Source organism: Silurus aristotelis, assembly GCF_946808225.1.
Source record: "Silurus aristotelis genome assembly, chromosome: 16".
Lineage (NCBI taxonomy): Eukaryota > Metazoa > Chordata > Actinopteri > Siluriformes > Siluridae > Silurus > Silurus aristotelis.
This window is the reverse complement of record NC_139589.1, coordinates 2995690-3020531: the sequence shown is the minus strand read 5'-3', so window position 1 is coordinate 3020531 and position 24842 is coordinate 2995690. Positions and strand designations below refer to the sequence as shown.

At 41.0% G+C, this 24842-nt stretch overlaps 1 protein-coding gene across 3 annotated transcripts in view; it reads right to left on the bottom strand.

Moving 5' to 3' along the window:
• Positions 1-5905: 5905 nt before the first annotated feature.
• Positions 5906-24842, bottom strand: part of plrdgb (PITP-less RdgB-like protein) — a 67058-nt gene continuing 48121 nt past the window's right edge. For all 3 annotated transcript variants that reach the window (XM_083564527.1, XM_083564526.1, XM_083564528.1), the window contains 12 exons: positions 23178-23365; positions 22159-22301; positions 21452-21622; positions 20096-20230; positions 19324-19472; positions 14550-14666; positions 13436-13552; positions 10430-10578; positions 10193-10342; positions 8377-8560; positions 7045-7173; positions 5906-6932 (listed from right to left, as the gene is read on the bottom strand). In XM_083564527.1, coding sequence (XP_083420653.1) covers positions 6594-6932; positions 7045-7173; positions 8377-8560; positions 10193-10342; positions 10430-10578; positions 13436-13552; positions 14550-14666; positions 19324-19472; positions 20096-20230; positions 21452-21622; positions 22159-22301; positions 23178-23365 — 1971 coding nt within the window. In that variant the 3' untranslated portion in view covers positions 5906-6593. The remainder of the gene's footprint in view (positions 6933-7044; positions 7174-8376; positions 8561-10192; positions 10343-10429; positions 10579-13435; positions 13553-14549; positions 14667-19323; positions 19473-20095; positions 20231-21451; positions 21623-22158; positions 22302-23177; positions 23366-24842) is intronic.

Below are 24842 nucleotides of genomic sequence, written 5' to 3'. Positions count from 1 at the left end.
GATGTTTCCACATTTATTTTTCATTAGATTGTTTTCTTGTGAATATACAGGAGAATGTTGATGGTTTTCTTATTGAGCCTGTTTCTGCTTCATCAGTGAGGAAGATCATTTTCTCCTGCATGTGAGAAAATTCTTTCAGAAGATGCAGTAATCCCAAAATCTCTGACCGACTGCTTATTTGTCTGTATGATGAACGGAGACACAGAGGAAGAGGAAACTGTTCATATTCTCCATAAATATCAGTTCTTTTTTTTTTTTTTCTTCAAGAATCCAGGTAGGATAAATTACTTAGTGAGAATCGATTCTTCCCTTTATCCAGTACCGACACTGATCGATCCGCCCCTTCCTACTGCCCACCTCTAGCTCCCATCTGTTGGTCATTTAGATTCTATCCTTTTTTTTTTTTTTTTTTTTTGCACAATGACAATAAAAGTAGAATACTAGAAATAAAGTTCAGCTTCTATAGAAAAGGAATTACTGATTTTAGCGGTAAATTTATTGCTCACTATTGTAACAATACAGTAACACTTGATGTGTTGGTTATAAAACTACCAAAAATGTAAAAAATAAATAAATAATTCTGATGGTAACGTTATTGACTAGCTCTTTTAAAAATTTAGCAATGGTTATAAGATAGCATTGCATTTAAGAACTCAGAATCAATCCAGTGCATAAGTATTCACCCCTCTGAAACGTATTCATATTGATTAGTGCTATAACCTTGGATTTAAAATTGAACTTTTTTCTTAGTATTGACGTATACTATACTATATTGAAGAAATATAGTTTTAAATTATTTCAAATGTGATTGCATGTGTATTATTTATTCTCTGCTAGTGTGAAACCTCCCAGTTAATTCTCAACAGTGGTGGACAAAGTACACAAAGCATGTAGTTGAGTTAAAGTACACACTGGGTGAAATATTACTCCAGTAAATGTGCCTTAAAAGTAGAAAAGTATTAAGTTCTGTGATTTATTATGGCTATGTTCCTATTATCATTATTGTCACAAGACTATTCACAAGGTCGTGAGTTCAAATACCAGCCACACCAAGCTGCCACTTCTAGGACCCTGAGCAAGGCCCTTAACCTCCATATCTTCTCAGTTGCGTGAATGAGATAAATGTCTCTTTGGAAGGGTGTCTATTAAATGCTATAAATGTAAATATAAGTAAGTGGAAGATCTGTTATAGAGCTCAAACCCTATAAAACACCTTTGGGATGAATGTGAATGCTGACTGCACCCCCAGGTCTCCTCACCTCACCTACATCAGTACCTGACTTTACTAACACTCTTGTGGCTGAGTCTCTACAAAGTCTAGCGGAACATCTCAGATGAGTTACAATAAGAGCAAATGGGAACCCGATCTTCAGAAAACAGATACAAATCTTATAGCCTGGTGTTTACAAACTTTTGTCCATTCTGCTGCTTTGTGAAAATGTCCAGGTGTAAAAATGCTCCAGTCCCGTACCTCGGTGTATTTGGCTCCTTGGGTTAGACACTTTACAGCCTGCAGGATCCCCAACACCTAGTCTTCTTAAGGTAAAGTAAACTTGTCCTACCAGACATTTCAAATCACATAATTTTTATTAAAGTTTACAGTGTTACACCTCGACACCATATTCCAACAACACGTTCATTTAAATTATGTACAATTATATACACAATATGTTACATCACACAGCTTTCTGTCATCGCTAGCAAAACTAGAGTTTACTACGACTCGGTACTGACTGCACGTCACAGATACACGTATGTCTCAGGCGTATTCCATGCTGCAGCCGCGTGTACAGCAGCGTGTACGGATCTATACATCTAATACATAGACACACACACTGCAGAGAACCGTGTGGGAGGCAGACGCACAGGCAATTCAGGGCTTTGTCAAGAGATGAACACAAGGCGATTTCGCAATAAACTGGTGCTTGAAAAGAGCTGAGAGCGGACGGCAAGGCCAGGGAACAATCGCAACAAGTGCAGGTCTGTCGCTGCTGTGCCGCTATAAATAGAGCCAGTTCGGATGCTTACGCACACACTTACCTGCACAAAAGAGCACAACAGCAGCCGGCAGAAAAACACGAACGGCACGTAAATAATGAGAGCTTCAGGCGCAGGTGTGCAGGATGAGAATAAAAAGTTCCTCGTTATTGCCTTCAGGGGTTCTCGGCCTCCCTGCGTTGATCACCATGCTGCTCCTGTTTCAATGAGCAGATGCATCACCTTTACACAAATGTGCTGCTGACACCCAGGGGAGAGATATATTACTGAAAAATCAGCAGGAATTTGATTCGATTCTGTCGTGAGGGTTTTTTTTAATTCTGCAAGGTCATGGGACGGTAAACGAGACCATGCGAATGCTGCTGAGAGGAAAACGAGAGCTTGATTATCCGTTTTGATCGGCTGAAACGTAGCATGATGCTCCCACAAGTTCTGCTTGCAAGGAGAAAGATTTTGACAAGAAGAAATTCAAGCTACTGCTGTAATTGTAACCGATACTGATCCTTCACACTTTGACCTGCCTAAGTGATGCTTAATCCCACTAATCCTACAATCTCTTCACCTTTTGAGTCTCAAGGTTTCATTAGTGTGTTTTCTCACAGGGTATTTTTTTTCTCTCCATCTCGTCTCAGGCTTGCTCTCTAGGGATCTAATGCAGCATTCGCTCATCATTATCGACCTCAGTACCAAAGAAAACTCGCCTTAACTTGAACCTCTTACCTTAAAATCTTAAAACATTCTTCTGACACGTTAAAATTAAGATGGCTGCCAATGGCATAAACAGCAACATTGTACTTGTTTTCTTTATCAGTAACAATTACCCGACTAGTTTGCAAAAGATGAAGATGGAGACGTCCATGGTTTTTTTTTTCTCCACCCGTTTGCTTGGTATCTTAAATATTTCACATTAGTAAAAAAAAAAAAAAAAAAAGAAGTAATGCAATTCCAAGGTCCCACTTTCCAATTGCCCTCTATGCCACTTCTTTTCCCCCCAAATTTGGTTCTATGAGGTTGAGTTGAAAGTCATATTATATATACACTTTTCCAGCCACATTAGCACAAAGTTAAAGGCACACAATTGCATCAGATGTCTGTTGATGCAGAGCATGAAATTTTCCCTGCACTTGAACTAGGAGACCCAAACCTGTTCTAGCCTGCCAATGCCCCTGTGCACAAAGCCAGCTCCATAAAGCTATAGTTTAGGTTGAATTGAAAGATCTGCTATAGAGCAACAACCCTATGGAACACCTTTGGGGTGAGTGTGAATGGTGACTGCACCCCAGGCCTCCTCACCTTCTCACCTACATCAGTACCTGACTTTACTAACACCCTTGTAGCTGATTGAGCACAAATCTCCAGAGAATCTAGTGGAAAATCTTGCCAGAAGAGTGGAGTTTATTAAAACAGCAATTGGGGACTAAATGTGAAATGGATTGTTCAGAAAGTATATTCTGAAGTGTATATATATATGCTTTATACATTTATCCCGAAGGTGTTCAATAGAGTTGAGGTCAGAGTTCGATAGCAGGCTACTCAAGATCTTAAACTCTAACCAGTGTAAACTGGAGGAATTTCTTCTTCGCTACTTGTCATGCTGGAACAGGTTTGTGTCTCCTAGTTCAACTGTAAATGGAGGAAAAAAGTTTGGAGTGACATAAAAATCTATGCAGGTCTGATTACTTCCATTTATATGTTCGTGTCCTTCGTTACAAAGCAGAGTGCAATCTGCCTGTATAAAGTATGTTCTATAAATATTTTTGCTTCCATTGATACCAAGGTCAATTTTTTTACAGGATCTCAATGTTCTTCTCTCTGCATATCATTTACATGAATGCAGCCAGCACTTACTTACTTTCTTTCTTCCTCTATGAAAATTGTAGAGTCAATCTGAAGGCATCAAGGGCTATTTGACCAAGAAGGAGAGTGATGGGGTGCTGCGCCAGATGACCTGGCCTTCACAGTCACCGGACCTGAACCCAATCGAGATGGTTTAGGGGTAAACTGGACAAAGTGAGTGAAGGCAAAAGGGCCAACAAGTGCCAAGCATCTCTCGGGGAACTCCTTCAAGACTGTTGGAAGACCATTTCAGGTGACTACCTCTTGAAGCTCATCAAGAGAATGCCAAGAGTGTGCAAAGCAGTAATCAAAGCAAAAGGTGGCTACTTTGAAGAACCTAGAATATAACATTTTTCAGTTCTTTCACACTTTTTTGTTATGTATATAATTCCATATATAATTCCACATGTGGTAATTCATAGTTTTGATGCCTTCAGTGTGAATCTACAATTTTCATAGTCATGAAAATAAAGAAAACTCTTTGAATGAGAAGGTGTGTCCAAACTTTTGGTCTGTACTGTGTATATATATATACACACACACACACACACACACACACACACACACACACACACACACACACACACACACACACACACACACACACACACACACACAGTGGGGCAAACAAGTATTTAGTCACCTATTGTGCAAGTTCTCCCACTTAAAAAGATGAGAGGCCTGTAATTTTCATCACAGGTACACTTCAACTATGAGAGACAAAATGAGAAAAAAAAATCCAGAAAATCACATTGTCTGATTTAAAAAAAAAAATTATTTGCAAATTATGGTGAAAAATAAGTATTTGGTCAATAACAAAAGTTCATCTCAATACTTTGTTATATACTGTTTGTTGGCAATGAGAAAGATCAAAAATTTTCTGTAAATCTCCACAAGGTTTTTTTACACACTGTTGCTGGTAGTTTGGCCCATTCCTTCATGCAGATCTCCTCTAGAGCAGTGATGTTTTGAGGCTGTCGCTGGGCAACATGGATTTTCAACTCCCTCCAAGATTTTCTTTTGTTTTGCAGAAAAACAGCCCCAAAGCATGATGTTTCCACCCCCATGCTTCACAGTAGGTATGGTGTTCTTTAAATGCAACACAGCATTCTTTCTCCTCCAAACATGACAAGTTGAGTTTTTACCAAGAAGTTCTATTTTGGGTTCATCCGACCATTTGACATTCTCCCAATCCTCTTCTGGATCATCCAAATGCTCTCTAGCAAACTTCAGACGGGAATGGACATGTACTGGTTTAAGCAGGGGGACATGTCTGACACTGCAGGATTTGAGTCCCTGGCGGCGTAGTGTGTTCCTGATGGTAGACTTTGTTACTTTGGTCTCAGCTCTCTGCCGGTCATTCACTAGGTCCCCCGTGTGGTTTTGGGATTTTTGCTCACCATTCTTCTGATCATTTTGACTCCACAGGGTAAGATCTTGCGTGGTGCCCCAGATCGAGGGAGATTATCAGTGGTCTTGTATGTCTTCTATTTTCTAATAAATGCTACCACAGTTGATTTCTTCATACCAAGCTGCTTACCTATTGCAGATTCAGTCTTTCCAGCATGGTGCAGGTCTACAATTTTGTTTCTGGTGTACTTTTACAGTTTTTTGCTCTTGCCATAGTGGAGTTTGGAGTCTGACTGTTTGAGGTTGTGGACAGGTGTCTATTATACTGATAACGAGTTCAAACAGGTGTCATTAATACACGTAACAAGTGGAGGACAGAGGAGCGTCTTAAAGAAGTTGTTACAGGTCTGTGAGAGCCAGAAATCTTGCTTTTTGAAGGTAACCAAATACTTATTTTCCACCATAATTTGCAAATAAATTCTTTAAAAAATCAGACAATGTGATCAAATTTTGTCTCTCATAGTTGAAGTATACCGATGATGAAAATTACAGGCCTCTCATCTTTTTAAATGGGAGAACTTGCACAGTTGGTGGCTGACTAAATACTTTTTGCCCCACTGTATGTATGTATGTATGTATGTATGTATGTATATATGTATATATATATATATATATATATATATATATATATATATATATATATATAAAATTGTAAAAATATAATAATATATAATTGTTCTTTTTTTTTTTTTTTTTACTTTGCCCTCTTGATGTAACAGGGAAAATAAGCCAAGAGTGCCATAATAGCTGCTGTGAGAAAATGACAGCCTGAGCCACCCAATCTGAGAGCGCCATTATCCCACTGTGTGGTCAACAATGCCTGCAGGGGAAAAAAACAAAAAAAAACAAGTGACTCCTTGCAGATCCGACAGAGACAAAGCAGCCAATCATTACCCTCAGAGTTTACAAAGAAAGTGCGAGGCGCTTTCTTAAGGCCTTGTGGCTTTATCGTGCTGATTGGTTTATTCAAGATCCGGAGGCTAGTGGAGCAACAGAGTGACGCAGAGCAGCTCGAGTGCGTCAGCACAAACCAAACGGGAGCTGGCTAAGTAAATGAGCCTCTCAGCTTGTCAGCAGTAACAAATGGTAGCCTGCTGCCCTGCGCCAAGCACCGTGTTGCTGTCTGTCTGCGGATTGCTTTAAAACATCACCGAATAACAGGGGGGTGAGGGGGAGAATGGGGGTCTGTGTGAAACAGACAGGCGTCCAGTGCTGATTTTATCTGGGGCATGGAGCAAAAGTTACATTTGTGGAAACAATTTTGAATGTCAAATATATAATTAGTCATACCACAAGCCGTAAGCACAACATCTCTTTTTAGTTTTGTTCTCAATGATCAATTAATTCCTTCATATAACTGCAGTAAATACTCCTGTTTCTGGGTCCTGATCATCAAATTCAATGCGGATCTCAGGCCCGTCCCGGTGGCTCTCGGGCTGGCTCTGAGCGCGCTCCGGTTTCGGCGTGGACGTCGAGGATGAAGGCGGGGATGCCTGCTGCATGGACATGGCTCGGCGCAGCAGCGGCGTGCGCTTACACGTCAAGAAATCGGGCGACGGCGTCAGGAAGTCCGGCTTGGACGAGAGGCCGAACGAGCCCTGGCGCAGGATCATGCGGTTCTTCTTGGGACGTGAGCCGTGCTCGAACTCCAGAGCAGACAGGTGCGCGGCGTAACCTTCACTCAGGAACTGAGGATGCGAAAACAGAGAAAAGAAAAAACAAAGAACATAAAAAAGGACAGGAAAAAAAAAAAACTCAAGAGATTCAGATTGAATATATTCTGAGTTTTTTTTGTTATACCTGGCACTGGTGCTGGTGTTTCTTGGATGGTCTTCCAACGATGTAGATCTGTGTGGCCTCCAGACCGAGTGCACTGTACACAGACATGTCCTTCATAGAGCCGTACGCCGCACCGATTTTAATGTGGCACTACAACACACACATAAAAGGAGCACGGCTTAAAAGGATATACTGAGGGAGTCCCTATGATGTGTCTGAGACATTATGCTTTACACAGCATTAAAATATTTATAGTGTCTACACCAGCGGTCCCCAACCTTTTTTGCGCCACGGACCGGTTTAATGTCAGACAATATTTTCATGGACCGGCCTTTAAGGTGTAGCGGATAAATACAACAAAATGAAATGATACGACCATAAAAACTGGTATTTTCTAAATATAATAATAAACGTGAATCCACTGTGTTGTGTATTGTTTATTTTGCTCGCTTGGGGGTTTCAATTTAGCGGTAATGTATTATGTGTTAGCGGCCGGAGCCCCTTTAAGAAGGTAGTGGATGGAGGTAAGACATGTGACAGAGGCAAACATCTTGACATGCATCAACAGTGAATCATAGACAGATGTGGTGGAGAGAATCCGGTAATTTTCCAAAATAAAACATTGTCCAGATCCAGATAATGAATAAAACGGAAATAATGTAAGTTATGTATTCTTTCTGTGCAGCCCGGTACCAATTGGCCCGGGGTTGGGGACCACTGGTCTACACTATATGGACAAAAGTCTGTGGACACCTGACCACATTTAGTTCTACATTTCCCTATTTGCTCTTATAATAACCCCCACTCTTCTGGGAAGATGTTCCACAAGATTCTGTGGAGATTTGTGTTCACACAGCCATAAGGGTGTTAGTAAATTCAGGTATTGATGTAGATGAGGTGAGAAGGCCTAGGGTGCAGTCAGTGTTATTCTAGACTAGCCAGTCATGGGGGTCTATGACATCATGAATGCAAAAGAGGGAAAAATGTGCTCATTGGAGTGTGTTATTCTGCCCTGTGATTTAGCAGAACCAGTAGATCAAAACAACATGAGGGAAAAAACATGGCATCTACTCAATTTAAAATACGTTTGATTATAAATTCTTCATGACATTTTCTTTTCCAGTGTACTGACTGAACTATGTTTTTCATTTAGCGCAGGCTATTTACTTCACTGCCATCTGATCGATGAAAGTAAGTGAGCGAGTCCTTTTCCAAACTAAATTAAATGACTAGAGCATCAGTAGAACAGCAGGTGGATCCAGATGTCCTGTCTTACAATGATATGAACGTTAAATTAAAAAAATCCCCTACTTTTAATTAACAATTAAATAGTTTTCATTTCTTGAATACTACCTCTTTGATGAGGCTCCTGAGGAAGATGGTTTTCTGGCGCAGTGGGTCATGGACGAGCCCCTCAGAGAAGAACACCATGCCCTGGGGGAAGTTGTGCTGCGAGAGCCACGACACCACCCTCTGCTTCTGCATGTCGGGCCGACCCGTGATGTAGATGATCAGGTAGCCAAGGTCCTGCCAGTGCCTGCAAACACAACACCATCGTCAACGTGCTGCCTGAAGACCAGCTTACACTGGACTGGATCTCATCACCTCACGGTACAAAAGTACACATTTACTTTTCTAAACTAAAAACATAAATCAAGCTCATCAATGGGGATTAACAAACATTGTGCATTCAAATATACACATTTAACTTCTAAATGTTCTTACATTTAACTTCTAATATTAACCTGAAAATATAATCGGTAGTTCAATGGTTAAGCCATTGGACTTTGAATCCGAAGGCCATGAAATCAAAATCTCAGCAACACCAAGCTGCTACTTCTGGGCCCCTGAGCAAGGCTCTTAAACCACTAGCTTCACAGTAAATGTATGCGTCTGGTCTACTATTTTGAGTAAATTTAGGAGGTGGTACCTAGTGGTTAAGTCATAGGACGTTCAATCCAATCATTCAAATCCCAGCCACACCAAGATGCTACTTCTTGGCCCCTGAGAAAGGCCCTTAAACCCACAGCTGCTCAGTTGTGTAAATTACATAAATGGATAAATGCGTCTGCAAAATTAAATAAATGTACAAAAAGGCAGATGTAAAGAGAACATAGTGATTTGGAGACGGATGGAAATCCCTGACGGAAGCAGCCAAAAGTAGAAGAAGAGGAAGAAGAAGAAGAAGAAGAAGAAGAAGAAGAAGAAGAAGAAGAAGAAGAAGAAGAAAAAGGCACTTCTAATAATAACCTTATACAAGTGTTACTTCAGGGGAAAATAATTAGAAATTGTCCTCTAAAACAGTTACTTTTAACTGCAATTGGCCTGAACAGAATCTGGGCATTACCCATGAACATTAGGTTACAGATAAAAATGTGATCAGTGCGTGAAAATGTAATTCCCAAAATATTGGAACACCTGAATTTTCCAGCCATATGTGCTTCTTTCCCAAACTGTTACCACAAAGTTAAAAGCACACAGTTATATATGATGGCTTTGGATGGGAGAGCATGAAATAATTTTCCCTTTACTTGAACTACGAGACCCTGTGCAGCACAAAGCTAGCTCCATGAAGATATGCTTTATTTGAGTTGGAGTGGAAGATCTTTTGCTTTAGAGCTCTGACCTCAATGCTGTTGGTATGAATGTGAATGCTGACTGAACCCCAGGCCTCCTCACCTCACCTACATCAGTACCTGACTTTACTAACACCCTTGTGGCTGAATGAGCACAAATCTCCAGAAAATCTAGTGGAACATCTTCCCAGAAGAGTGGAGCTTATTATAACAGCAATTCATGGGACAAATGTGGAATGGGATGTTTAAAAAGTAATCTACCAATCTAATGGTCAGGTGTCCATCAACTTTTTTTGTTGCTGTGATCTGTTCAGGCTCAATATTTAATGTGTTGTATGTTCTTAGATACTTTTCTGCTTAAAACAGTTGTACAAAGTGAGCTTAAACTTTGAGCTTGACTCAGTCTGGCCATTCTATCCTGATCTCTTTTTAATCAACTAGATGTTTCCATCTACAGAATCTGTTGCTCACTGTGTCAGGATTATGGACTGGAACTAAGCTTTCCATAAGCCACTGCTCCTCACTGAACTACGTCACGTAACTATTTTGGTGCCTCCATTAACTAATGGTATTGTACAAAAACATACACTTACCGAACCACATCTACAGCTCCAGGTCGGACTTTAGGGTCACTACCCATGAGTGAGACACTGGCAGCGAAGGAGCCATCGATGCTGAACACCACACACTCCATTGCTTTAGGCAGCACGGTGAGGAACGCCTCTGCACTTGTCTGGTCACCTCTTGAAACACATCACGTGTCAATGCCAGCAGCAAATGTATATAAATTCCATATAAATTTCCCTTAAAAAAACATCATGATCACTCACTTGACCACCATTTTGATAGGATAAACACCAACCGAGAGCCTCTTGTGTTCAGGAATGGTGTAGGTGACACGCCCGCTGCTGGTGGTTACCTCAGTGTCGAACAGAACCCAGCGTCCTGATCCGGGCTGCGTCGCCAGATACACATCCACCTGCCAAAAGGAGAATCAACGTTTCTCTATGTTCTTGCCTGGAAAATGTGGCAAATGAAAGTCATGGCACTGTTTGCATGTGTTCCAAAGTCAGAAGAGGTTCATCATGAAGTCTTCTTATGGAGATAATAATTGCATAAAAACACAAAGAACACAAAGAACAGCTCTACATCGTAGATAAGTGTGAAAGAAGCATCCTTGGATTCACCAAGACCAGCATGAAGACAATACTCATGGTCCTATACTCGCTATATATACAGTGGGTACGGAAAGTATTCAGACCCCCTTAAATTTTTCACTTTTTGTTATATTACAGGCATTTGCTAAAATCATTTAAGTTCATTTATTTTCCTCATGAATGTACACACAGCTCCCCATACTGACAGAAAAACACAGAATTGTTGACCTTTTTGCAGATTTATTAAAAAAGAAAAACTGAAATATCACATGGTCCTAAGTATTCAGACCCTTTGCTGTGACACTCATATATTTAACTCAGGTGCTCTTCATTTCTTCTGATCATCCTTGAGTAGTTCTACACCTTCATTTGAGTCCAGAAATTTTTGATTATACTGATTGGACTTGATTAGGAAAGCCACACACCTGTTTATATAAGACCTTACAGATCACAATGCATGTCAGAGCAAATGAGAATCATTAAGGTCAAATGAACTGCCTGAAGAGCTCAGAGACAGAATTGTGGCAAGGGACAGATCTGGCCAAGGTTCCAAAAAATTTTTTGCTGCACTTAAGGTTCCTAAGAGCACAGTGGCCTCCATAATCCTCAAATGGAAGACGTTTGGGACGACCAGAACCATTCCTAGAGCTGGCCAACCGGTCAAACTGAGCTAACGGGGGAGAAGAGCCTTGGTAAAAGAGGTAAAGAAGAACCCAAAGATCACTGTGGCTGAGCTCCAGAGATGCAGTCGGGAGATGGGAGAAAGTTGTAGAAAGTCAACCATCACTGCAGCCTTTCACCAGTGGGGCTTTATAGCAGAGTGGCCCGACGGAAGCCTCTCCTCAGTGCAGGACACATGAAAACCCGCATGGAGTTCTCCAAGATGGTGAGAAATAAGATTCTCTGGTCTGATGAGACCAAAATAGAACTTTTTGGCCTTAATTCTAAGCGGTATGTGTGGAGAAAACCAGGCACTGCTTATCACCTGTCCAGTACAGTCTCAACAATGAAGCATGGTGGTGGCAGCATCATGCTGTGCGGGTGTTTTTCAGCTGCAGGGACAGGACGACTGGTTGCAATCAAGGGAAAGATGAATGCGGCCAAGCACAGGGATATCCTGGATGAAAACCTTCTCCAGAGTGCTTTGGACCTCAGACTGGGCTGAAGGTTTACCTTCCAACAAGACAATGACCCTAAGCACACAGCTAAAATAACGATGGAGTGGCTTCACAACAACTCTGTGACTGTTCTTGAATGGCCCAGCCAGAGCAATGACTTAAACCCAATTGAGCATCTCTGGAGAGACCTAAAAATAGCTGTCCACCAACGTTTACCGTCCAACCTGACAGAACTGGAGAGGATCTACAAGGAGGAATGGCAGAGGATCCCTGAATCCAGGTGTGAAAAACTTGTTGCATCCTTCCCAAAAAGACTCCTGGCTGTATTAGATCAAAAGGGTGCTTCTACTAAATACTGAGCAAAGGGTCTGAATACTTAGGACCATGTGATATTTTAGTTTTTCTTTTTTAATAAATCTGCAACAGTGTCAACAATTCTGTGTTTTTCTGTCAATATAGCGTGCTATGTGTACATTAATGAGGAAAATAAATGAACTTAAATGATTTTAGCAAATGGCTGCAAAATAAAAAAGAGTGAAAAATTTAAGGGGGTCTGAATACTTTCCGTACCCACTGTATATATATATATGAAACACACTCAAGCAGGCTCATGCTCTTCAAAATGTAAAGATTGTTCTTGCTGGAAAATGTTTTGATTTATTAGAGACAAATTTATATTTCTTCTTTTAAGATAAAATATTTAGATTATTATATTACAATTATATCAAATTAGGTAAGAATATTTATAGAGATTTCTTTACTCACTTCAAGCTGGTGGTAAGATTCACTGATTTGCATCGGATACAAGTTGCCATTTGTATCGCGATGCATCTGTTTTTACATATTTGCATCCGTAGAAAAAAAAAATTATATATAATTATTAATAGATGTGAAATACTTTTATTAAATAATAAGTGATCATTTGCGACCAATATTTGATATGTAGATTAATTTCTCTTCCCTAAACTGTTTCTCGAGCGCGTTCTCACAGCGCCGCTGCTGCTACCTGAATATGATGCTTCACAACACTACGGAGACCGAGGCGTGTCCTGAGAGTCACATAGAATACAGATTAACATGGCAGAGGTAGAGCTGTAACTTCCTGCAGACACAACAGGAAAAGAACATCTGGGGTTTTTTTTTGTTTTTTTTTAAAGGGCAATGCGTTAGAAGTTAGAAGGTACTTCTAGTAAATTTGTGATTTGCTGTCTGTCTGAACCAAAGCAATAAAAGTGAACTATCTGTACCATATTGAATTAAACAGCATCATATTTTTTAGCTGCTTCATATGCATCTTTAATCTGTGGTGTCGTTGTCAATGCACTGAGATGCGAATCACATCGGCCTCAGTTATAGACATTGCAAGCTTGAAAATTGTCCTATGTTCCTTTACTGTCATTTTTTTCTAAATATCAATATGTATATATATTCATTTGTTCATTTATTTAATCTTTTTTCTTCTCTCCTGCTGAAGATTGTAATTATAATTGAATTTGACAAATTTAAGGATAATAATAATAATGATGTTAATGATGAAGATGAGGATGACGATGATGAGAACCTTCTCTCCTGTGAGCGTGACCATGTCCAGAGGGCCGTACATGAACCTCCCCACCAATGTCTGAGGCCCGTCCTCCGTCGCAATCACGTCATGTACTCTGTGGTTAGCCGTCACGTTCTGCACACACACACACACACACACACACACACACACACACACACACACACACACACACACACACACACACAGAGGCAATCAGACCTCTCAAGCAGTCTAGCAGCTCTTCACTCTACAATGTCTTCTTTCCACTTTATCTTGGTTGGAAATGAAAAATGCAGTTCATGTGTAAGGTTCTGCAAAGAGATAAGAGTTTTATCACAGCTGAGACGACACTCTGGCGGAGAAGCAGGAAATCAGAGTCTCCAGAGCTCCTCTTTTCAGCACTTTGGTGAAAATTGCATGTTGTGAAAGTTTTGCAGGTGCAAAATTTTGAAGACGTTTCTTTTTTGTGTGTTTATGTTTTGTACCGGTATTCGACTGAGACATTCGGTTTAGACGTCGTGCTGATCGGAATCAAATTTCTTGCTATTATAACTTTAATTAGAAACTATGAGTTTTAAGACGTATCCTAGAATTGTAAATCAGTTAGAACTAGAAAATGAAAAACAAGCGATGATTGGAGTATGTTTAAAAACTATTCTTTGTTTAATCTAAAAAACGCCTCAGTTTCCTGCCCAAAGTTTTTTTGTTTTTTTGGGGGGTATGTGGGACTCTGGAACAACCTTGAAATATAATCACCCATCTGCACATAATCCATCCTTGGCTTCATCTATCATTCTAGGTTCACTCTGAGTAGTTCATATGGATTACTATGGGCTTTTTAAAAGACACAAGAGAGAGACAGAAAATGGGAGCGTGACTCGTGTCCTCCTCAGGCACAAAATCTCCAGACACTTTTTGAAGAACAATCCTGATCAACCTCTCCCTATACCCCTCCCCCCCCCACCCCACCCAGAATACCACCCATCAATATGTCAAACATAAATGTCATTTTCTCATTTTAGTCTCCGCTGAGGAATGAAGAAATGAAGACATCGGTATTCACTGGTTGTTTTTTATTTTTAATTAAAAAACATGTACTGGAGTTACATCTACTCGGGTCCGGGCTTCTTACCCGCAGTTTGACATGTGTTCTTCTGCGGAGCCACTTCTCTCGAGGGCTGGAAGGAGAGATGGGCACCGAGTCGCAGCAGTCTGCTTCACCTGCCTTCAAACAGTCACAGCGCAGCACCTGCGCATGCACACACACACACACACACACACACACACACACACACACACACACACACACACAAGACTTCTTTAAGAGCCAATACAACATTCTATTTAAATTCCTTTCTTCATTTTAGAATTACAGACCTGATGCCAAAAACACTTTGCCTGCTGAATCGAACAGTTGTTGCGAGGGTTTTTACAGAATGCGTGACCCCATGGTTAAAATCTTTAGCTTGACTATAACATAACACATAAAATAAGCATTTTAAACACAGTATTTAAAGAATAATTATTTAATTTTTTAGATGTCACGCTATCCTGAACAGGCAGATGCATGGACAACCTGGAGAACTTTTCTCACGTGCCATTGTATATGCAGAGCAAGCTTTAATGTGTTCAATAATTTGACTAAAGTGTGAAAGGTTGTATAATATACAGATGGGCAAACAATAAAAAAAAAAACACAAATTTTTTTTTGCTGGCGTTTAACCTGCGTCTACTTGTTCTCTTAGAGAGAGCTGTCAATGCAGATGAGTCCAGAGTTCTTCTGAATTATCTTCTTTAAACTTTGATGATATATTTCTAAGATCCTAATAGGTGTGGTCTGTTTCTGAATGACCTCTTCACCCAATTCACATTAATACTCAATAGATCTGAAGACAGAGCTCTCTTCCACCATCATCAAAACACCATACTTCACAAATACTCCCATTTCACTTCCAATACACTCCAAATACACTTCCATTTCACTCCTAATACACTTCTATTTTACTTCTAATACACTCCAAATACACATCCAATACACTCACAGTACACTTCCATTTCACTCCCAATACACTCCAAATACACGTCTATTTCACTTCCAATACACTTCTAATACACTTTCATTTCACTCCCAATACACGTTTATTTTACTCACAATACACTCCAGAAACACAGCCATTTCACTCCCAATACACTCCCAATACACTTCCATTTCACTCCAAATACACGTCCATTTCACTCCAATACACTCCAGAAACACAGCCATTTCACTCCCAATACACTCCAAATACACTTCCATTTCACTCCCAATACACGTCCATTTTACTTCTAATACACTCCAAATACACATCCAATACACTTACAGTGCACTTCTATTTCACTCCCAAATACACATCCAATAAACTCTAAATACACTTCCATTTCACTTCAAATGTGCTCCAAATACACTTCCATTTCTCTCCAAAGACACATCCAATACACTCCCAGTACATTTCCATTTCACTCCCAATACACTCCCAATACACTTCCAATACAACACCAATTTACATCCTATACATTTTGCATACACCCCTCAATACACTTCCATTACAATCATAATACATTTGTAATACATTCCAAATAAACTTCAAGGACACTCCTCTTACACTCCCAATACACTTTCATACACTTATAATAAACGTGTCATACACTCACAATACACATCTAATACACACTCAGTACACTTCTAATACATTTACACTACACTTCCATTACAATTCCATTATGCTTCTATTACACTTCCCATACACTTCTATTATACTTCTGTTATATTTCCAATACACATCCTTACACTTGTAGAATTTGTGTCAATACTGTCATTACAGTTGCTGTACAGACTGAATCTCAGAAAGCCTTTTGTACACTCTGATATTCAAATCTGTTCGTTTGCTGCTTCTGCATAATCACTATTCACTATTCACCAATCACTATCATTACAATAATTCTCCCTTCTCTGTCTGTCTCTCATTCATCACTGTCACTTCCCAAGGACCTTGTGCTTCAAGCCCTCATCCTTAATCTGAGCAATTCTCCCTTCTGCTAGGAGAAAAAATGATCTCTGCCCTTCTCTATCTCTATAGCGGCTAAATAAAGGAGTGCGAGTTTCCAGAAATAGTCCGTGGGGTGACTGGATTTCAAAACCCCTTCGTGTATTTCTTTTCTCGTTACGCTTTTGTTCAGAAAGCAGCATTTTAGGAGTATTGAAGGAGTACTATAGGAGTGTTATTATAAGAGTATTATAGGAGTATTATTATAGGTGTATTATATGAGTATTGTTTTGAGACTTCATCACAGCCTTGTCTTAACAATATGGAAATCTATGCAGCTGTGGAGAAGGACTTCAGATGACTTTGGGAAATTTATTGTGCTGATGCAGGCGTGTGCGTGTGTGTGTGTGTGTGTGTGTGTGTGTGTGTGTGTGTGTGTGTGTGTGTGCGTGCGTGCGTGTGTGTGTGTGTGTGAGAAAGAGAGAGAGAGAGAGCTAAAGATTTGTGACGCAAGCAGCGCAACTGCCTCAGACGTCAATATTAAATACTATAAAAACCTCAAATGAATGCATTCTGCTGCTGTGCTTCCAGACCTTGGCAATGTCAAGAAGGAAGAGGGGGAAAAAAATCAACCCTTAGGCTTCTTCTTTCTCTGAACAGAAAGAGGCACAAGGAAAAGAACAAAGGGAATAGAAGAAGGGAGAACTAAAAAGGAATAGAAGATCATCCTTGACCAGTCGCTTCATTCTGTCTTAAAATGCTCTTGTTCACCAGACTCACATGAATGTATTCTTTAGGCCTGACTTGCACCTGCCTGGAATACAGCACCACACTAACTAATATTATATTAAGGAAAATGTACCAAATATTTCGGTTTGCACATTGCACTCGATTCGTGTGCTTCTCCATTATAACCCCAGCACACGGCTCATCTTGTAGGATGTAAAGCACTTTTCTTTCCCATTAACACTCATTTGCAATTTTCTCCTGCTCAGAAATGAAATGACATGAACTATACGGGTGTGACATTTAAAAAATCCCACGAGTTGTGGACTTTTTAGTGCTAATTTAGTGCAATATTTGGGTCTCACGAATGAAGCGCAAAATGAAATGCCACAGTGGTATTTTTCCTTAAAGCAAAGGTTTCAGAATTCCCATTTTGTACAACTTGCGAAAGTAGACTGCATTCTAGTTTTATTCAATATTTAAGGATCGTATTCGTCCTCTTTTCCAACATAGGAACCAAATCTCTATGTGACATTACAATTCCAAAAAAAAGATGTTAAATCTCTACAGATTCGGGTTGGATACAAAATATGAATAATAACATTAGGACGCCTGACTTTTCCAGTCACGTGTTCTTCTTCCTGAAATTGTACCCACTAATTCAGTGGATGCAGGAGCATGAACTTTTCCCTTCACTTGAACTAGAAGACCAAAACGTGTTCCAGCATGACAATGCACCTGTACATAACGATATGCTTTCCTTGGTTTGGAATGAAAATTCAACAGTATAAACTGCACCCTGCACCCCCACTTCACCCCAGGAATCCTTACCTCACCTAATCAGTACCTGCCTTTACTAACACCCTTGTGGCTGAATGAGCAAATCTCCACAAAATCTAGAGGAACATCTTGTTCAAAAGGAAAAAGCCCATACCAACCTTATGGTCAGGTGTCCACAAACTTTTGTTTATATTGTGTCTCGAAAGTGGCTCTGTAATGCTATATAGCAAGGTCTGAATGCAAAACAAAGCTCTTTTGTCTGATCATTTCTTTCATATCATACAGCTTTATCTCGGACTATGAAATGAAATAAGAGGAAATACGTTCTATACTATGTAATTGGGGTGTACGGTATCATGACGTTCCAGTGCTATTTTGTTTTATCGTTTGTAGGAAGCAAACAAAGTGAACAGAAAGACATTTGGGATCCTGCATTACATTTGATGAAGGTTTGCTTGGATCAGACGTAAGAGATTTCACTACACACGTAAAAAAAAAAACATGACACCAAAAGAACACATTGCACAATGCAATTGCGATGTTGCATCATCAAGCCGGCAGGAAAAAGAGTCGAATTAAAATAGGGTCATTAATCGGACAGACTCTGTCATGACCGCAGCCGTCTGCACTATTTCTAGCCAGTGAGGTATTTAGGCCATTTAGTATTGTGCACTTGGGTAAGGCACAAAAGGTGTGATCATGGATAATCTCCTGAGCTGTGATCCTGTGATTTCTTCAGAAACCTCTGACAAAAAGTGAGACATTAAACAGCAAGATGGTGGAGACGTTTCGAAGAAGCTGTGAGTATCAGAAATGTTTTTTAACAAACGATTCTAGTTTTCTTAGATACACAGACTGACCAAAAGTATGTGGACACCCAAGCATGACACTTTAACTTCCCTGATTTGTTGCCATTTCAATGAGCTCCACTCTTCTGAGAAGGTTATCCACTAAAATTTTGAAAGGCATGGCAGTGGGGATTTGTGTTCATTCAGCCTCTAAAGCATTAGTGAGATCACTTTCGGATGTCTGGTTCAGTGCGATTTCAGGGATCTGTGGAGAACAATCTGGTTCTTTCACATTAAACTTGACTACAACGTGTCTTCATGGAGCTCGCTTTGTACACAAAAGCACTGGAGGTGGCAGCTCAGTGGTTGCGACACTGGACTTTGGATCAGAAGGTAGTTCAAATCCCAGCATGAACAAAGCTGTCACTGCTGGGACCTTAACTGCTCAGTTGTAAGTCGCTCTGGATAAGGGCGTCTGCCAAATGCCATAAATGTAAACGCAAATGTCTACACATGAGTGCGATTGGCAGGTGTCCACAAAGTTTTGGCTATATTGTGTATTTACTCTTATCTGGAGGTGTGGAGTGACCTGTCTGAGGATGAAGGCCACAGCGTCTGTAGACTCCCAGTATGAAGCATGGAACAGATGAGGCAGCGCTACAGTGGGGAACGCCGTGAGCACGTCAGGGCAGTAGAGCACATAGTCCAGGCGCTTAATGCCCCACCAGGTGCTACACACTGAAACAAAAGAATGAGTGAAAATAAACCTGGTGCAACAAAAGTATATATATAATATATTTACAAAACTATTGGGACACCTGACTTATCCAGCTATATGTTTATTCTTCCCAAAAAACTAAAACGATGTCTTTGGTGTGAGGTAGCATGAACTTTTCCCTTCGCTTGAAATAGGAGACCCAAACCTGTTCCAGCATGACAATGTCTGTATGCACAAAGTCAGTTCCATGAAGATCTGCTTTACATGGGTTGGAAGATGTGGTAGATCTCCTGCTTTAGATCTCTGACAACCCTAAACCCTATTAGATACCTTTGGGATGAATTTAGATGCTGACTGTACCCCAGGTTTCCTCAGTCTCCACCCGCCACAAGCATGCTCCAAAATCTAGTGGAACATCTTCCCAGAAGAGTGGAGCTTATTATAACAGCAAATGGGGACTAAATGCGGAATGGGATGTTCGAAAAGTGCATCTTATGGTCAGGTGTCCAAACATTTTTGTCCATTCAGTGTACCTGACTTGACTACAATGACTTTTTTTTTTTTATGAAATTTATAAAGAGATCGTCTTGAGTCGGATCGTTTGTCTACACGCTGAGTGTAATGTCTGAAGGAGGACACTAACGCTGTGAGACGGTGCGTTCCGTCTGACTGTCCTTGGCCTCTGTGTTCGAAGACGTCCCATCACTCAATGTCTTGCAGCATCCAGACTGAACTATTTCCGTGCTTCCTTCCAACGGCTGTTTAACCGCAGTGTCAGCTAGAGAAAGACAGACGGGTGAGGATGAGAGAAAAGAAATAAACAGTGGAAAGAAAGATCCTGGCAGAACACTCTGTTTAGTATAACAGTACAAAGAGAAGATCCTGAGGGCCTCAAACAAAACTCTGTGATATATATGCTTTAAATGTTATTCCATGGGTTTGAGATTGAAAATATGTCTGCCTTGGAAGCCAGGCATAATGCTGGCACGGTAAAAACGTGTAAGGGCAAAAGAGGAAGGGTCTGGCCTGCAGAAACATTTGTGCTTTAACCTCCATGTGAAGATGCCTGTTACCTGTTTGGCTGTTCAGGAGAGCCTAATATGGGAACATTTTCTGGCTTAGAGTGCTGCTGGCACATACTACAGAATACTGATCTTCTACTGTGCAGGAGGGGGTGGGGGGGGGGAATAGAGAGATAGAGACAGCCAAAGCCTTGGAGTGACTCACAGCAGTAAGCTCAGCACTGTAATTCCCACATTCTCACATAATTAACTTGCCTTTCAGTCTATTAACACACATCTCCTGAACTTTTTCTTTTTTTTCCCACCAACTTAATCACTCTTGTCGCTCGATGTATGAAAACGAGCCCGAAATGAAAAAAAGAAAAAACGAGTAGTTAATTCCCGCATTTACAAAACGATGCACCGATTTTCTAATTAAGTAAAAACTAACGATTATTGCGTGTTCTCTCAAAAAGGCATTAATGGAGTCAGAAATGAGCCTCAGACGTGCACGTATGAAACACAGCTAAACAGGCAGCTATTAGGGGTGAAGGCCTTTTGTTTGTACTCCGTAAAAATGCTAAAGCTAGCTAAATATCTAAAACCTTCATAATAAATTTCCCAGCAACTCAATCTGTGTCAGATGAAAAAATAATGCAATAAAGAACAGCGCTCTCTGTCCTCTTCTGCATACCTCAGCTCACAAATGGCCATGATTGGCTAAAGACACTGTGATTGACAGGAGTGAAACTGTTAGGCCCTCCCATTCTGAGAGCACGGGCAGTTTTGCCCTCTTGGACTCGCAGACACAAATAAGTGAAGATATGGAACATGGGTGGGTATGTGGAAAAACCATCTGAGCAGATGAGTAGAAAATATCTACAATCTCTTACAATAGGAAAAAGGACTAAGTATGACTATAATGAAGATTATATATCGCAATAAAAATGTTGAGTATGTCTGAAAAATATCATGCATAATGCCTGTTGGATTTTTACCGATGAGAGTGGAGCGCCCGTCGCCCAGGGGGTATCGCTGGTAGCGTGGCACAGTGAAGGGGGGCAGCTGAGTGAGAGGTGGGTACAGCAGGGGCTCCAGACGTGAGGCAGATGGGTCAGACGGGTAAAACAGATTGAAGATTTGTGAGCAGGCTGGACGCAACTGGGAAACTAGGGAGAGAGAGAGAGAGAGAGAGAGAGAGAGAGAGAGAGAGAGAGAGAGAGAGAGAGAGACACCAAATTAATACACAGTGACCATTCTCTGTGTGTTGAGAGAGACAAACAGACAGATATGGCTTAGGTTGGAGGAGAGACTGCACTCCCGAAAGAAAGAAAGAAAGAAAGAAAGAGAGAGAGAGAGAGAGAGAGAGAGAGAGAGAGAGAGAGAGAGAGAGAGAGAGAGAGAGAGAGAGAGAGAGTAGGAAAAAAGAGAGAGAGAATAGGACAGACCAGTAGGGGGAGTCTAGTGCTTCTTAAATGAACTCTGTTTGTCAGGTATCCAGTCGTTGAAGAGCCAAAATGGGATTTACTCTGTAAACACAAGCCGCCTTGTTCTTTTGCTTTGACATCAGTGCATGTTGTGTGCCTGTGTGTGCGTGTGCGTGTGCGTGTGCGTGTGCGTGTGTGTGTGTGTGTGTGTGTGTGTGTGTGTGTGTGTGTGTGTGTGAGAGAGAGAGAGAGAGAGAGATATTTGGGGTGTTATTTACTCAGAAAAGCCGGCAGCACGGTTCTCCTCATGGCGAGCACCAGTCCTAGCGGGCAGCCCAGCAGAAAGCAGTCTGAAACCTCAAAGTCGAAGCAGCCTGGATACTGATCCTGTACTGAGCTCATCTGCCCATCCTGAGACAGACTGATAGAGAAACAAAAAAACATCAAAAACATCACAGAAAAACAGGAAGAACATGTATCATCAGAGTACGATTCAGCACCAAGAGCTCAGAGCAGAAACGTAATAGAGGTTAATGATAATAATTCTGAATACATCTGGAGAACATCATCCCCCATTCTCTATTTGTGTGAGGAACAACAAATAGAGAATGGGGGATGAACAACAAATGAAACAGAATGATTCCAAACAGGTATGTATCCACAAGTCAAAATAAATAGGAATACACAATAGGGACAAAAGTATTGTGACACCTGACTTTTCCCGCCATATGAGCTTCTTCCACAAACTTTTACCACAAAGTACACAAATGTATAGAATTTGCTGTTCACACCTTCACTGTTCTGAAAAGGTGTTCCACTAGATTTTGTGGAGATTTATGCTCATTCAGAATCAAGTAAAATCAATATTACTGATATAGATGATGTGAGTGCAGTCAGCGTAAAAAAATTAATCCCAAAGGTATTCACTAGGGTTTGGAGCCCTATAGTAGGAGATCTTCCACACCAATCTATGTAAATCATATCTTCATGAAGCTAGATTTGTGCACATGGGCACATGCTGGAGCAGATTTAGGTGTTCTATTTCAAGTGAAGGAAAAATCTTGTGCTACCACATCCAAAGACGTTCTACTCAGTGGTGTGCTTTCGGCATTGCTGTGGTAAAAGTTTGGAGAACAAGCGCATATGGATGGAAATGTCAGGTGTCCCAATACTTCTGTCCATACAGTGTGTCATAAAGAATGTTAGAACGTATAAATGACATTGTGAACACTGAAAAACAGACACCGTTCAACTGAAATCACTCAATGAGCTCAAACAAAGGAGTCGAGCGTCCGACCTGCTAAAGAAGACGTCCCTCTGACATCCGGCGATGTCCGTGTCGCATGAGTCGCTCTGCTTGCGGATGGGTGGACGTCGGAGGCCTCGGGCCGGCTCGCACGGTGATGAAACGTCAACGTTGCTCTTACTCAGACGCTTGCTGCTACTTAGAGTGGGACTCAGACTGCTCACCAGTCCAGGTTTCTCCTAGGAAGAGTGGTCAATCAAATACAAATGGGAAAAATGTCCTCTTGGATAAATACAGCTTTGATGACTTGTTACAGCATCGCTCTTGTCCCACTTTGCTTTTGGAAGTGGTTGCTCAGGTGGATAAGATGTTGGATGCTGATCGGAAGGTCATGGGTTCCAATCACAGATCAAAAGCTGCCTTTGCTAGGTACTTGAGCAAGGCCCTTGACCCGCAACTCTTTAGTTGTATGAATGAGATAAATGTAAGTCGCTCTAAATAACAGTGTCTTACAAATGTTCTAATCCAGAACGACTTACAATTATCTCATTCATGCAACTGAGCAGCCCCAGCAGTGGCAGCTTAGTGTTGGTGGTGAAGGTATTGAAACTCATGACCTTTTGATCACAAGTTCAGCATCTTAGTCACAGAGCTACACTCACCCCGAAAAATGTGAGTAAACACATCACTGTACTAAGACACTTAGGAAGCATTTTGCCTTCACAAAGTCAGTGCTTTAGTGTTTGGGCAGTGGTATCTCAAGGCGGTAAGGATCTGGGTTACTGATTAGATGGTTGGGGGTTCCAGCCATGGTATCTTCATCTTCGTCTTCTTCATGGTATGGATTCCACAAGATGTTGAAAACATTCCGTTGAGACTTTGGTCCCGTTGCAATAGTTTGCATCATAAAATGGCTGAAGACTTGTGGTCTGTAAAATTGCGGAACAATGCTGCAAAAATCTGAGATTCGGCCGACCGTATGACCTTTCTCCAACCTTCAAAATCAAACATCCACTCTTAGTCAAGCTGTGTCCACTAGTTGCTCCTGTTCTTTGCTAACAGTCATGGAACCCTATTTGTTCTTCGGCTGTTGAAGCCCATAGTTTGGCATTTTGTGTGATTTGAGATCTTCTGAACTTCTGATCACCACAAAACTGCCATGGCTGTGTCCTTGAGCAAGACCTGTAATCCTCAACTGAGGTAAAAGTAAATCACTCAGAATAAAGCATCTGCAAAATTCCTTATATGTAAATAAATTGCTGCCACATGATTGGTAAGTGTTCTACACTTTAGAGCCCAGCAGTGGCATTTCAGCCATACTGGGACATAAACCTACAACCTTCCAAACCAAAGGCCTTTTAACTTTTCAACTACAGCGCTAAGCATTTGATTAGGACTGTGGACCAGTGATCAGAAGGTTATGATGATGAGTGCATGTCCCGCACAGCTGCCACTGCCACCCTGACGCAAAAACCTCAGCTGCTCAGTTTAACCTCAGTGACTGGAGCTTTGAATAAAAGCCTCCACCGAAATGAGAAAAACACGATCTCACACACATTTCTGGCTTTTAAGTCTGAACCTGAATCCATTCTTTTAGTCTCATATCAGGTGCAGCATCATCCGCTAATGCAGCGTCTGCTTTATGTGTCGCCCCCCGCAGCACGGCGCAGGTGGCCGAGTGTTCATTAAAACATCAGAACAAAGTGGCCAGGCAGA